General features: G+C 48.9%; 1 protein-coding gene across 13 annotated transcripts in view; it reads left to right on the forward strand.

The window, feature by feature from the left end:
• The window catches only part of Atxn7l1 (ataxin 7 like 1), a 222,214-nt gene that overhangs the window by 170,755 nt on the left and 35,395 nt on the right, over positions 1-16,064 (forward strand). For all 13 annotated transcript variants that reach the window (XM_085830291.1, XM_021178814.3, XM_029484852.2 and 10 more), the window contains one exon: positions 250-472. In XM_085830291.1, the coding sequence (XP_085686417.1) occupies positions 250-472 (223 nt within the window). The remainder of the gene's footprint in view (positions 1-249; positions 473-16,064) is intronic.

Raw genomic sequence — 16,064 nt, forward strand, 5'->3', positions numbered from 1 at the left:
AGAAGGATAGAAATGCCTCCCTCGAGAATCCCGGGGTTAGCTTAGCATGCCATTTGATACAGAAGTCCCCACTGCAGTCACTGTAAGTTGGCACTGACGGCCAACATCAGAGCAAACGTCAGAGGCTGTGGAGGTGCTGACCATGCCAGCAGAGTCCTGCTTTGTACCTGTGGTACTCAAGAGTGTGTGTGAGCGTGGGACCCACTGGCCATGGATGCTGGGCTGAATTCTGTTCTTTCTCCCCTGTAGAGAGAAGACACAGTTCAATGTGCAGGCCTTCTCCCTCTCCAGCGTCTCCAGCCTCCAATTCCCGGACATCGCTAGTACAGGCAAAGACGAAAGCCTGTCTCAGCGGCCATAGCGCTGTCAGCAGCACCTCAAAGCCATTTAAAACGCCCAAAGACAATCTCCTTACCTCCAGCAGCACACAGCACACAGTCTTCTCTGCAAAGGGACCAAGGGATAAACCATGGTGAGTCCAGGGGCTGGGGAGCCGAGACTCTCTCTGCCCTCCCCACTCCAGCTTTGACTCTGGGTGTCATGTTCAGAAATCTGGGGGTACTGAGGCAGGAGCCCAGAATGATGGCACGAGGAAGCCAGCTACTAGTCTCTAGGAACTAGAGGGAACACGGGGCCTTAAAAGAGCTGTGATGTCTCGACAAAGAATGGGTGTACATTTGAGAACCAAGCTGTGTGTGCCTAAGGAAAAGAAAACAGGGAAGGACTCCTTGGTTATGTGTTTGCCTCTCAATTTTCTGCCCCAGTGAAGAGAAACATGGGTGTAAGCAATCAAGGCACAGACTGCCAGTCCACGGAGGGAGAAGAGACAGGAGGAAGCCATGATGCTGTCCCAGCCCTGGAATCAGTCTCCCTCCCTCACAGGGCTTCTGTTCCCCCCCCCCCCAGGACATTGGGTATCTTATAACTAACTGTAGGGCAGAGAGAAAGGGCAAGTCACCCCTCTGATGGGGAGTCCTCACCAAAAAGACACAAGAAAGTCCCCTATGGGCCGGAAAAATAAGAAACCATACTGAGAATAGGAGGGACTTGGGACGAGCTTGTCACAGCTTCATCTTCCAGGCCTCCTGAAGACAGAGAAGGGACAACTGAGGAGTGTGTCTAATTTATATGTTTAAAGAGAAATGGTGTTCATTAATTAATGGTAGTTAATTGCACTTAACGTCCTACCCAGGAAGGCTGTGGAATACAATCACCCATCAATGGGGCAGGCACTGTGCGCTGGAAATTAAGATGACTTATAAAGAGAGAGAGCTAATTATGCCAGATCAATGAAAGAGCCTCAGGTGATAGTGGGAGAGGTTGGAACAGGGACTTGGCTGCAAACAGCTCTGCTTCACACACTAGCTGCGTTCTCTGTGGGCCGCTGGAGCGTAGATCTATCCTGTGTGACAGTACAGTTGCCTAGGAGAGCCCTGGTCAGAGGAATACAGTTGGTGACCTCTGATCAGCTTGTAGCAGTGTGGAACCCCCAAGCCCTCCTCTCAATGCCTACAGAGAACCAAGGGCTTGACTGCTGAGGAGGTAATCCCTGTGAACGGGTCTCTTTGCTGGGCGACCTTGGGCAAGTCTTTTGATCTTGCTGTGCCTCGGTTTGCTGTACTGTAAAATGGGTATAGTCATAGCTCTGTTCCATGGGATTCTGTGAGGATCCAGTAGCTCCTTACTATGGCAGCAAGTTCAATACACAGCTCAGAATATGTGCACAATACATGTTTAAGGATAGTTTCGGTTACCAATACACTTCCATCTCTGTCGAACCCTCATGGCCTGGGACAAAGAGTGAGGAATTCACCCAGCTGGGACATCCATCCTAGAGAAGTGGCTCTTCAGAGATAGGCATGGTAGCATAGATGTATGGTCCCAGCATTTAGGAGGCTGAGGCTAGAGGAAGGAATCATTGGGGTTTAAGGGCTAGACTGTGAAGTGAGACCCCGTGTGAAAAATAAAAAGCCGTGGGTTCAGGGGGACCCATGGGCATGGAAAATGGTGAAATAACGTACTCAGGCTGAGGGGTGCTGCTCCATTGTAGAAGCATTTACCCAGAGTGAGTGGAGAAGCAGTAAAGAAGAGTCTGGGAATGACTTGTGGACAAACGTAAGGAAGGCGAAGACCCCCGAATGAGGAAATTACCAAGTGAGCTCGTCTCATGAAAGGGTGGCTGAGGGGTCACATGGTCTCATAGCACTCCGTCCTCTTGGCCACGAGGCCCCTGTCAGGGGAACTGCTGCATTAGGTCAATTTCCTCACTCAGCAGAGTCAACCCTCTCCGCACGCTAAGACCCGTCATGGGCAAGGCGCCTTCAACCCTCCCCGCCCGCTAAGACCTGTCATGGGCAAGGCACCTTCAACCCTCTCCGCCCGCTAAGACCCGTCATGAGCAAGGCGCCTTCAGCGAGTGGTGTAAAGTGCTGTTGAAGCAACCGGCCAGATGTGTTACTGGGAGGAGCCGAATTGACAGCGTGAGTGTACCACAGTTGTTGCACTAGCTCACGTGACACGAGCTGTGTGGTCTGCAAACTGCACGTGGCCGTCCTGCACACGGGACAAGCTGCAAGCCCACCAGCTTCTTTAGTCTGCGAGGAGGGATGCCACAGCAGCGCCGGTCTAGCACCCACTGAAGGCCTGAAGAGTTCATTGAGAGCCTCTCTGGTCTTTAGTTCTCATTGAAAAGCGGAAGAAACTGGTTTTCATGTGGACAGAAGATGACAACCACAGTGGTGGCAATAAAGTAGATGCACTCGCCAGCAGGTGGGCAGGTGGACCAAGGGTTATGAATGCTCCGGGAAATAGTATGGAAAGGAGCCAGCTCTGAACTTGAGGCAAGAAAATCGAATTCAAAGCCAGGCTCTGCCACAGACTTTCTGTGTGTCCTTGAGACAGTCACTTAGCACCCCTTGTCCCATTTTAAGCCTGAATTCTAAATCACAGTCACCTCAAGTGCCCCATTACCTATTAGAGTGAGCTCATGGCAGACAGTTTACTCATTGGACCACCTCTCAACCTCCTAAGTAGGTATATTAAATACATGTTGGGAACTAGAGAAATTGGCTCAGCAGTTAAAAACACTAGCTTCTTTCCCAGAGGACCCAGGTTCAATTCCCAACACCCACATAGCAGCCAACAAGTCTCTGCAGTTCCAGGACTTTGATGTTCTCTTGTGGCTCCTTAGAGTGCCAGGCACACACGTGGTACACAGATGTGCATGCAGGCCAAGCACCCACCCATGTAAAATAAAATTTACAAACAAATTGTAAAAATGCATGTTGACCTTCAGAACTTTCTACATACATAGCAAACTGAAAATCAATCGTATTGCCCCATGATAAACTGTGAAGCGGCTGAACTATAGCCTTATCTGGTGGGCCGTTTTAAAAAGACATCTGCCTGGGTTGTATACCCTTGTCCTGTGCCTGCCTTATCCTATCTTATCATGCTTAACTTTGGATTTCCAAGGCTAGACTTTATAGTTGCACAGGTCATACACCAGGGGATGACGACTATCAGTCCATTGTGTGGACTGCAGACATAAAAAAAAAAAAAAAAAAAAAAAAAAAACTTGCACAAAGCACTCTCTATAACATTAGTGAGCCCCGTGCATGAAGCTTGGTGATTATTATAGAGGGCATGTAATGGTTAGTGTAGGTTTCATTAAATGCTGAGTAAAGATAGAGGTATGCTCTAATACCAGGGGAAGAGAGCAGGGGAAGCTAAAATAATAGTTATTAATGGGTCATCAGGATTGAAATAGGGAGTTTGGGGCCAACTTGCAGAGGGTCCTCACGTTGGTGGTAAGGCACACTCTTCATGTAGTAGGCAATGAGGACGTTGGCATTTTGGGAGGCCTGTGATTGAAAATCACAAGCCATTCAGGCTTAAAAATGAGATCCGACATGCTAAGTAACTGGCTCAGAGTCACACAACGAAGGCCCACCGCAGCGCGTTGAACTTGCCTTTCTTGCCTCTAATTCAATAAACGCCCATGGAGACCTGAGTTCAGATCCCCACTGTCCACATTAAAACCAAAAAAGAAAAAGAAGAAGAAGGAGAAGAAGAAGAAGAAGAAGAAGAAGAAGAAGAAGAAGAAGAAGAAGAAGAAGAAGAAGAAGAAGAAGAAGAAGAAGAAGAAGAAGAAGAAGAAGAAGAAGAAGAAGAAAGAAGAAGAAAAAGAAAAAGAAAAAGAAAAAGAAAAAGAAAGAAAAAGAAAAAGAAAAAGAAAAAGAAAAAGAAAAAGAAAAAGAAAAAGAAAAAGAAAAAGAAAAAGAAAAAGAAAAAGAAAAAGAAAAAGAAAAAGAAAAAGAAGAAAAAGAAAAAGAAAAAGAAAAAGAAGAAATGGGGTCAGGCCAGGGGAAATGACTCCTTTGGTGAAAGGTCCTATTTCCAGAACTCACATAAAAGTTGAATCCAGCAGTGTGTGTCCAGTGATGGGGGAAGGGATGTATAGGCAGATTCCTAAAACTCACTGGCCAACCAGTCTAGCCGAATCAGTGAGCCCCTGATTCACCGAGAAGTCCATCTCAAAGGCTAAGGTGAAGGCAGTCAAGGGAGACACCCAGCATGAACCTCGAGCCCCTAAATGTACCCACACATATGTGCACATACACAAACACATATCATGCACACATGCATACATACACGTGAAAAGAAAAGCAACCACCTCAGACCCTGTAGATCAGCGTCCACTGGGCTAAGTCTCTAGAGAGAAAGGAAGCCTGCTTTATATGTGGTCATCTGTGGGTCTGACTGCTTTCTGCAGCCCAAGCCATGGCTCAGGACCGTAAAAGAACACTGTACACAGATGGCTAGCCTGGGGAAAGCTCCAAGTTCAAAGCTGAATTCTGGGCTTGCGGTGCAGCTCGATGGGAGAGCATGAGCACCCCACGCACGAGGGCCTGGGTTCAGTCCCCTGAATCCCCCAAGCCAAAGAAAATATAGCTGCCACTGAGTACACCTCATAAAGTCAAAAATCCTAAATTAAACCCTAAGTCAGAGGCGTCTGGAGCAAGGAGCTGGACAGAGAAAACAGAGCTCAAGACGTAATCTTTTGCTATGTCTGTTTTGTCAGAAAGAAAATATTTTTTAAGCAAATGGGAAGGATGTCATAGGGAAAGGGCTCAGAGTGGGCAGGGTCATTTGCACAGGAGGAGAGGTGGGCTCTGAACCCAAGGAGGCATGAAGTCCCACTGAGTGCAGCAAAATCACGACCCTAGAAAAATGACTTAGAGAAAGAAAAGAGCAGTTTTCATTTCTGAAGTCTCCTTGGCAGGCAGCAGTATCCAGGAAGGCTGGGGGAACATTCTGGAAGCATTGAGAAGAGTGAGGATATTTCCAAATAGTCCAAGTTAGGTGCAGTAGGAGCCTGAGCCCAAGGTGGTGGCCCATTGAGGTGGTTACGTCCATGGGAGAGGACTCACGGCTGAGGGTCTGTATACACGGCATTGAGCCACGGGGAAGGAGTTAGGATGATGGTGGTATTTCAGACTCGGATGGCTGGCTCACCGTTTCTGCCACTTCCTCAAGCAGGAGGGGGTCAGTCCCATCAGAATCTGTGTGTTGGGAAGGGTCTGAGAAATATCCGCAAAGAGGCAGGCGGCAGGCACTGAATGTTTAGACCTTGGGGTCAAGAGAGAGGTAGGGCTGGAACCGAAGTGTGAGAGTCCTCCATATAGACAGGATGTCAACACTGTGGGAACAGGCAGGACCGCCCAAAGAGGGATGTGTTGAGAAAAGAGTGAAGGCCAAAGATAGGGCCCTTGGAAATGGGACAGGAAGAGGAGCCTCCGAAGCAGGGCCTGCTCAGCCTGTCTCCCTCTTCCAAGTCATAGCCATTCTTATCACCTATTCACTGGTCACTTTGTCCTTAGTCCCTTCTCATCCACTTCCTCCTGGCCAGCAAGCCAACACACTGCTGTCTGCTCTCAGTCCGTGGCTTATCGTCTTTGCCTGCGATGCTCTCTCCCATGATGCTCTCTGCCTGCCACGCCCTCTCCCATGATGCTCTCTGCCTGCCACGCCCTCTCCCGTGATGCTCTCTCTGTGTGTACCACCATACATTCCACATCCCTCGTTCTTCCTGCTCAGGGGTTACAGTGGTGCCCTCAGCATGGTGGCCTGTTGGCAGTTGTGCAAACAAGAGGCCACTGTGACTAACACTTCTCGAACTGAATGTCACACGGAACCAGATGGGCCCATTGAAGGGGACCGTGCAATTTCCCGAAGGCAGCGACCTTCTGTTGAGAAGTGTTTGGATTGGCTCAGTATCCAATGGAAATGCAGTGTGTGCCCCGTGTTTCATTCTAAAGTATCAGCCACCTTGAAAAAAAAAAACTATGAAATGAATTTTCTACAGTATATGTTCTTTAACCTGATAGAGCCACAATATTATCTTTTCAACATACAGTTAGTGAGCTAGTCCACGTTCCTGGCCTCACAGCAACCTCATCCCGCCCCCAGTTGTTGAAGTCCTGTGCATCTTTTACCTTTGTGGCACATCTAAGTTTGCAGGAATATGCACCCCATTGCCAGATGACGTTTAGTCCTAGCAGAGAACTCTGGCAGAGTCACAAACTCAAGTGGTCCCAAGCACACTTAAACTCCGTCGTAATTGAATCCAGTTTCTTGTTTTAAAACTGTTGTGAATTTAAATATTTAGAATTCCGTTCCCAGCTCCAGAGAGCAGCCGTCATACTGCACAAGCTAAGTAGTCACCAGCGGCTGCTATCAGAGAGCTCAGACCTTGTCGTGTTTCTGAGTGACCCCACGTGGGGACCTGTGGGTCTTGGATTTGCTGGTCTTGTGAAGTGGAAGGGACACATGGTCCTTAATTGTGTTAGCAGCCTGGTATTCTGGACCTGCAGGGAGACCCATAGATAATGTCCAGCCAGAGGCCCCTTCCAAATGAGTTCTCAATTGACCCATAAGGCCACAGAAACACACAAGATTGCCTGCCTATAGAGTTGGCTGACTTGACAAGGAATTGGACAGCAGGTATCAGGATTGCCTTTCACAAGTAGCTCAGGTTTGAATGCATGGCTATAAACAGTGCCTCCTTGTCAGGCTGATGTATCTCTGAGTATTTTCACACCAAGTTGAACAGTCTGCAGTTGTATGGTTTTGCTCTTCCTATGGCTTAGCAGGGAGTGGGAAACACTTTAAATAAAAAGAAAGGGTGGGGTGGACTTGATCGTTCATGTGTTTAGACCCAGTGCTTCGGGGGCACAGGCTATCCGTGTCTGTACAGTGAGTTTCAGGCCAGCCAGGGCTGCAATAGCGAGACCCTGTCTCAAAAATAAATAGTCCAACAAACATAGAAAATGTTTAAAAGAAGAAAGGGGGAGGCTGGTGAGATGCCCTAGCAGGTGAAATGCTTGCCATAAGCTTGGTGACCCGAGTTCTGTCCTGAGAAGTAGCTCCACAGTGTTGTGGAGCTCCACACAAACCGTGTGCCATCCATGTGCCCACACACACACAATGAAAAGAGGGAAAGACGTGGGCAGGAGGAGCCAGGTCTGGGAGTACAGGCCTGTGAGCTCAGCTACTTGGAGGTCCGTGTCAGGAGGATTAAAAGTTCAGAGTCTGCCAGGGCTCCAGAGTGAGTTCAAAGCCAGATTGGACAATTTAGCAAGACTCTGTCTCTGAGATAGGTCAGGGGAGGAACTCAGCAAGAAAGTGTTCGTCCAACATTGCAGGAGGCTTTGCTCACCAGCATTACAAGAAAGAAAGAGGGAGAGGAAAGGGGGGAGAAAGAGGAAGACAGCGTCCCCATGCCATTAAATCTGTCTCCTTTGAACTGCCTTAATCCTTCCCCTGCAGCTCTCTGAGCACTCTCCTCCAGTTTACCTGCCTGTTGGAGATCACCCCTGAGGAAGGCAGAAGCGACAGAGCCCTTGGCTGATGTTCCTGTAGGCCACAATGACACAGGGAGATGGGCAAATGATTTAGTCCCTGAGCAAAAGATAACTGGGAATGTGCCCATATACCCAGCACATGAACCCATGATCCCAGCGCTCAGAATGCTGGGGGAGGGGGGGGGGTGACTCCATCGCAAGAGAGAGAGAGAAGAAACAATGGTTGTTTGGTCTTTTGAGCCACATTGACCATTTCATCCTTTATTATGAACCTCTGCTCTGCCAGGGACCAGGCTCTGGCAGAGTGACTGCCAGCCAGGATAACTTTGTCACCTGCTGTCCCTTCCCACCACAGCCAGCCCTGGTGAATAGATAGATGATGTTGGCTGATGTGGGCAAGAGGCAGGGGAGAGATGGGAAGAGGTTTTCCTCCCATGGATGGCTTGTTGCCTTCTCCTTGGGCCTTATCAACCTGCACGTGTGTGTTGAATGCTAAATGTGCTCCACTATTAAAAATGCAGGAGATGAGCCTGCTGTTCCAGAAGGAAAATGAGCCAAAGCAGAAGAAAAAGCAGCAGGCTCCTGGCCTCCCTGTGCACACCCTACCGCACGGTGGGGGAGGGGCTCCCTCTTTCCAGACGGCCCCTCCCAAAATGCTTGGAAATGGGAGGTGAGTCTTCTGGGAGAGAGGGGACATGTGGGAGTTCATGTGTCCTGGATGTCTTCCCAGTGCTTTATGGAGAGGACCCAGCCAGATGCCTGTGGGAGAGACTTGGGGCTTAGCTCTTCTAGCCTAGTGCTGGCACGAATCAGGGGTTGGTTCCCAGAAGCCATAGGGAGTCATATTGGGGTGTCCATGCAGGCTGTGAAATCTTTGCCTTCCCAGTACACGCTCTCCCTACACACACACACACACACACACTCACTCACTCATATACACTTGCACTCACTCACACAGATACACACACACTCATATACACTCGTGTACACACTCAGACATGCACACACACTTGCATACACACTCACACACATGCACATGCATACACACAGACACACAGACACAGACATACACACACAGTCACAAACACACACACACACTCACACACACACATGCTCACTGTGCTGCTCAGAACTCGTCAGTGGCTTTCGATTGTTTGCCTACAGAGACAGAGAGCATATGAATGAAAAGGAATGAATGAGAATGTTTTTTCTAAATGTGTTTGTTCTTCTCTGAAGTAAATGGGAGCAGCTGGTCACAGAGTCCCTGGCCATTACCTTGCTGTGTTTAGGGTTCTCCTTAAAGGGAGAGCCTGGGCATGGGATGCCAGGGCCATTTCTGGTGTCTCCTCTCAACACTCCCTGACAGGAACATGGAAGATGTTCTTTAAGGAATCCCCATTTCTCTCCTGGGTCGGAATTGGCACTAGGGCTCGGAGACTTTCATGCTCTGGCCCTGGTACCCCGTAACAGGCTCTCTGAAAGGACATCTTACAGCTCCAGTAGTGGGAGCCAGTGACCTCTGGTGGCCAGAAAGGGAAGTGCACCCACTTGCTGCTCCCGAGACTAGCCAGCTCTAAGCCATTGCCAGGGACTAACTCACTCTTCCAGAATCCACTTAACCCCAAGTCCCTAGCCCCGCCCTCAGTGGCCTTCATGCTGTCTCTGAAATGATGTGAATCTTGTTGACCAGCCGTCTCAGTTGTGTGTCCCGGGTTCTTAGTTACCGGGAACAATGCACGGAGCATTTGATAGGGTCTGGAGCTGTCCTTGAGACCTTGAGACCGCAGCCCACAGCTGCTCCCAAGGGCAGCCTGTGCAGCATCCGATGCCCTACTGCATTCAGACCACTCTTTAGCGTGCTGAGTCTCCCACAGTCCGAGGGTACTCGGGCTCTCCAGGAATACTTAGCACCCCTTGGTCCCCTGGTGGGGCTGGAGAGCCCTTTCTAAGCTCCACACCTTTAGAAGAATAAGAGAAGACTGTGGAGAACAGGGCCTCCTTCATCCCACTGAACAGCCTAGAGATATACAGATAGCCTCCCCTAGAAGACAAGGTGCCCTGGAACCTCAGAGTCCCCGTGCTGCTCAAGTGCAGGAATTGTCTGATGTCAGTAGGCGGGGCTTCCTGCTTACTCCTCTGGCAGAAAGCCCCATCCACATGCAAGCTGTAGTGACTCACCCAATCTTGGCAGTGCCTAAGGACTGAGACATAGGATGCGGAGCCCTGGACAGGGGGTCTCTGAGTATGGAATGGCTTGTTCCCTTCTTCCATGTTTGTCTCTCCACTGTAGCCCCAGGATTGGTCTTCTCTGCGTGAGTTTGGAAGCCACCTGCTCCCACCTGTCTGTTGCCTCCCACTCTGTCCACTGCAACCGATAAGGACAGAAGGGACAAAGGGTTTCTGACGGTGACCACGGCTTACACCTCAGGAAGGCCCATGAGAGAGTGAATGGCATGGCGTGGTTCTCTCTCTTCTGTTTCACTTCAACCTTGAGGCTGTGTTTCGCACCGAAGGGACCCTCTGGGCCATTACCTCATCCAATTGTTTCAAATGTCATGTCTTCCTTTCACTGATAAGGAAACTTAGGCAGGCCTGTGGGGCTGAGATATGTTAGTCAGGTCTGTCCCATTGAGGAAGGAGGGAAGAACTAAAACCCAGGCTTACTCACTAGCCAAGCCCTTGTCTTGTTACCCCTCACAAGGACAGAAGTCTGTAGGAGCTCACTGAGACCCTAAAGCTGGGGAGCTACATGCTTTATGCCCTCACCAGAAAGTATCCAACCACAGGATTCAGGGGCGGAACACCTCCACAGTCAGTGAATTTGCCAGAACCTTTTATGTTATTTGCTTCTGATCATTTTGTGTGTCTGGAGAATGTTTAGCGTGTGTGTGTGTTCACGTGAGTGCGTGTACTTGTGGAAGCCAATGTCAGGGGTTATCAGGTAGCATCCACATGCTTTCGTTTCGTCTTGAGACAAGGTCTCTTATTGGCCTGAGACTCACCAAGCAGGCTATGCTGGTTGGCTAGTGAGCTCCACTGATCCTGTTCCAAGTTGTCCTGCAATAGGATCACAGGCATGTTCCACCCAACCTTACACTGTGCCTGCTAGATATCAAATGTAGGCCCTCAGACTTACACAGCAAGCACTTTATCAACTGGGCTCTCTCCCCTTTCTACAAGTCATCAAAGTCAGCTTATCCAAGCTCCCGTGTTCACCCACACACCACACCCCTAACTTGTCTCAGAGAGGAAATCTCATATGTGCCCTCCTTTATAACTTTGCAATGGAGTTAAGAGGCTAAGCTTTGCAGCCCATGGTAAAGATTACTAGTGACGATGTTGTCCCCTTCATGGCCAACAGTGGGCCTTTGATGAGCTTTCCCACACATTCTGCGTACCGCCAACCACTCTGCTGCCAGGACCACTCACCCCCAGCAGCCGTGTGGTGTGCCCGCATTTCTCGGTTTACCGAGGGCGTGTTGTGTGGGAGAGGGTCCAGACCACACAGAGAGTGGTGGAGCACAGTGTTGATGTTTTCCTTTTCTGCCTTAAGATAGTATTAGATCAGCCCAGGAGATGTTCTTATCTACACGCCCTGTGGTTAGAAATCTTCTGCTATGGTTTGCTAAAGGTATTTACAAGCTGGCTTCTTGAACATTTTCCCAGATGCCTCAAAAGCAGGGTAGAGGGGGGACTACCCATTCATCAGGGTGTATGCGGTACCCACTATATCTGTTGTGGCAGGGCAGGATTCTGTGGCTGTTCTTTATACCCATTTTTTGTGACCCCTTGATTCTTAAACCTGCCAGACTGTCCCTAGTATTTGTTCAACTTCAAGGATTCCAATTAGAAATAATTTCCTGGCGGCAGCCTTTCCCCAACCCCTCAGTATATCTCCAAGTGCCAAGTAGAATTCCGACTCCAGGAATAATGTTAAAAGATCTAAATTCCTTTTTATTGGGATGTTTTAATGCTACCACCACTTGGAAGGGAGGAGGCTGAGTGAGGTGGCCTATCAGGGGGTCTGCTAATAAACCAGAGACTTTCCAGACTCTGCCAGGCCTCTCATACAAGCATGCGGATCTCTGTCAAATGAAGCGGTGGAAGAGATCAGACAGCCTCGAATTCATATCAGACACATAACCCACAGCACAAATACCATATGTCCTCACACTCCTGTCTGTCAAATCTGTCTTTACCCCACTTGTTAAGTGGAGAAAGGCTGGCAACAATTTCCGAACCATTCTCTTCAGGCATAGCTGTTGACTATAGAAGAATAAGTCATGACCAGCATGAAAGCATGGCCGGCAGGGGGCAGCTGGTCCTGCAGCCCGGTAGTGACTCTCACAATGACACCATCATGATTCTCCACCTCTGCTCTTTTGCAGACATCACTGGGCAGGGAGGGGAATCTGCTTGATGCCAAGAGAACCATTTTTCTTAAAGCCAGAAGACCTGCCTTGGTCTAGAAAGATCAATTCAGACAGGCCAAGCACACAATGAAGAAGACATGGGGAACCAGAGCAGCACAAGAGAAACAGAAGGTAGACACCTCCCTGTGGTACCAGGGGTTGAGGGAGGGCCCATTTCCACACTGCAATGCCTCCCCAGGCCCGAGAGGAGGCACAGACATAACGAGGTGATAAAGGCTCCCAACATCTTCGACACAGCCGGAATGAAATACAGCCCTGGGCTCCCTGAAAGAGTTTGTGCCAAGCCCACAAAACAGGCATTTTTAAAGCAGCAGGGGCTTCATGGGGGGGGGGAATCCTCTTTACTTCTTAAACACCTCAAAAGGAGGATAGTAGGGAGTTTATAAATGCAATGAAAGTATCCGTCCCTCGAGATGGAAGGGGAAGGACTTTGGGTTTTTTTTCTTTTTGGCTCCCTTCCCAGGCTTGTTTATCTCCTTCACACACACACACACACACACACACACACAGAGAGAGAGAGAGAGAGAAAGAGAGAGAGAGAGAGAGAGAGAGAGAGAGAGAGAGAGAGAGAGAGAGAGAGAGAGAGTTCCTTGCCAGTCTATGTTCTGGGTGCTGCCACCTAGCCAGTTCCTACCAATTCCTCACCACCCGTAAGATTTTCACTTGCTGCGGTGGCACGCAGAGACAGTGGGAGAGTTGGCCACCCTGTGAAATCACAGGTTGGGAATATTTGGCTTCTTTGCAGGGGCTGGGGGGAATTAAACTCTATGTACTTCAGGGCTTACCGCCACCTGAAGGAGCCACACTTTGTTGCCTGCCTGAGGCTGACACATTACTATCTAGAAAGGGGAAGGGGGAGTGTGGGGACTGGACAGGAGAGCAGCCAAAGGCAGTCCTGAGCTGGTGGCTGGTGGCAATAGCACACTCCTGCACCGGTGGCGGTGTCACGTGAGGGCAGGAGGAAGAGCTTTGAACATGAGCCATGTCTCCCTCCTCTAAAGAAGATGGAGTGCTGAGGGTCCGTTGTCTGTCACTGTGTAGCACTATCTTGTGCTCATGTATGCCCTTTGTCCAACACTGCAGGGTCTTGGGCCAGTAATAGCAGAGAAAGGAGTCTGGCTAGAATTCGTACTGTGGTGAGTGTAGAGATGTCAAACTTGTGAGTCTCCCTCTCCCGCCTCTCAAGGTCATTTCTGATCCTTCTCACTATCCCACTGCCATAGAACTGCCTACTTTTCTGCTTTCCCTCAACTCCCCTTCTCAGGCTTGGCCCAAAGGCAGGTCACCTGAGAGAAGCCCATAGCTTTTACTGGAGAGACCAGCAGCCCGGGAAAAGTACCAGGGACAGCTCCCATGCGCAACATTCTTTCCTCTAGCTGGTGAGTTCTCGGAATTCCCATTGCAAAGATTTTATCCCCTCCTCTTCCTTCTGCTGACACAGGGGGCCTGCTCACCTAACACCCAGGATATTTACTTGGTGGCCAGCTCCCCTATGATTCACGATTCTAATTCCTTTAGAATTCTCCACTGGGTTCTTTTGTGCAGCATTTCCCATTCTTCATGTTTCTTCTGGTGGATTCCATCTCTAGATCCTGCCCGTGAGTATTGGTATCAGAGTACAGCTGAAGTTCTAGAAGCACTAGTGATACAGAAAATAATGGGCAGTACAAGAAAACTCCACATTAGGGGATCAAATAAGAGGCCAGGAAGTAGCCAGGCTGGGGTGGAGTTATGGGGTTAGCTGCCGTGCTGGCTGCAGTGTCAGCTCAGTACACCTGTGTGCATGTGGCTGCCTCGCAGAACACATCTGACAACAGCCTTTGACTCTAGAGGAGACATGCAGTCTGCACTGTGAGCATGGGGTACACAAGGCAATTGCTCTAGATTATCTCATCCCAGGCGTCACTCTGCTGAAGCCAGGAGCACTTCTAACAGAGACTGGAGGCCTTCTGTGTCCTCTGCATGCTTCTGAAATAAGAGCCAGATCTGCAATTTGGAAGTCCTCATGTTCCTTTCGTGAAGTAATATGGCATGTGTGTATGTGTAATCTCTATCTCTCTATATACACAATGTATATACAATATATATGTATGTAATATATGTGCATATATAACATATATGTATATATACAGACATGCATACTCACAGACTTGTTGAAGTATAACTTAGGTTGCATGAGTTTTGCGACTTGTGAAGTTGTTACTTGGTACTTTTTAAAAAGGATGGTAAAATGTATAAAATAAAAGTTACCACCTTAACCATGTTTAATGTACAGTAGTGTGGAGTATAATCACACTGTTTCACACCCAACATATAGCATCTTTTCATCTTGCAAAACTGAGATTCTAGACCGAGGTCATGTGCCCCTCTCCCCCTAAGCCCCTCCTCCTCCCCCACCCCCCTCACTCACTGTTCTGCTTTCTGTCTATGTGACTATAGCCACGGTGGGTGCCTTGTGTAAGTGGGATCCCTTGCTTGTCCTTTGCCGCTGGCTTGTTTCACTCAGCATACTGTCCTCAGGGTCCAGCCATGTGTCAGAATTTCCTTCCTTCAGAAAGCTAAAGATTAGACATCCATATGTTGCATTAATAGCCACTTCGTTTGCTTCCACCTTCTGGCTGTCACAGAGAATACTGCCGTAAACAAGAGCGTAAAGAAACCCCTTCAGGGCCTCATTTCTAAACCAGGAGGCTTGTAAAAAGCCTGTAATCCCAGCCCTTGGCACGTGGAGGCAGGATGATTAGGAGTTCAAGGCCAGCCTGGACTACTTGAGACAATTTTTCAAAGGGGAAAAAAATGTCCGGATTCCTGTGATCTGTGCTTTTTTGAATTGAAGAGATGAGCCGAGAAGAATTATATTTCATAATTTTCCTATAGTGTTGTATCTTCTGTTATCATGGTGTCTTTTTATATTCTTAGTCTGTTTTCTGCTTCTGTGAAAAATACCACAAACTGGGTGATTTTTATAATGGACAGAAATTACATCACACCATGAGAAGGCTCAGGGCTCTGATAACAAAGGGCTGTTGTCTGGTAAGGGCAGCGTGGTGGCAAAGGGTATCAGCTGATAAGGACCAGGAAAGACTAAGAGATCAGCTCTCTCTTCCTTTTATTATAAAGCTACCAGCCCCATTGTAGACAGACAGACAGACACACACACACACACACACACGAACCCACACGCGAGAGGCTTCATCTTATTCTAATTACTTCTCGAAGACACCCCCTTCCCCACACTTCTAAACACTATCCGCATATGCATCTGGAGACTTAAGTTTCTAAGCAAGTGTTGAGAGATGCATCCAGAGCTTGGTGGACCTGACTGCTGATTTCACCAGGAGTGTCTATATGGCCTTTTAGCACACTCCCACCCGAGAGAGTTTCTGGGGCTGCTCGTCAGCAGTTAACAAGTAAGCACTTAGAGACTCCCCACCTAACAGACAGCGTAGCCCCGTCTCTGTCACTCCAGCATTCTGATCACAGGGAGAGCCGTCAAGAGGCCTTGCCACTGTTCCCACTTCCCTTCTCACAGACTTGAAATCCCAAGCCACCTTTCTGCAGGCCAAGAAAACACACGGCCCAAGGGGAAAGTCTAAAATGTTCAGCCCCAGTTGGCTCTGCCGCCGTGTGCCCACTGGCAAGGACCTACAACTACCGTCTGTGGTCCCGTTTCAAAATCAGAAGGGAATGACGAGTCGCTGAAATAATTTTGTGAACAACTTGATCAAAGAAATGATCTGTGAACATGCCTTAGAGAAACGAGAGC

Source organism: Mus caroli, unplaced genomic scaffold (genome assembly GCF_978045245.1).
Source record: "Mus caroli unplaced genomic scaffold, Mus_caroli_1 scaffold_14, whole genome shotgun sequence".
In the NCBI taxonomy this organism is placed as follows: Eukaryota; Metazoa; Chordata; class Mammalia; order Rodentia; family Muridae; genus Mus; species Mus caroli.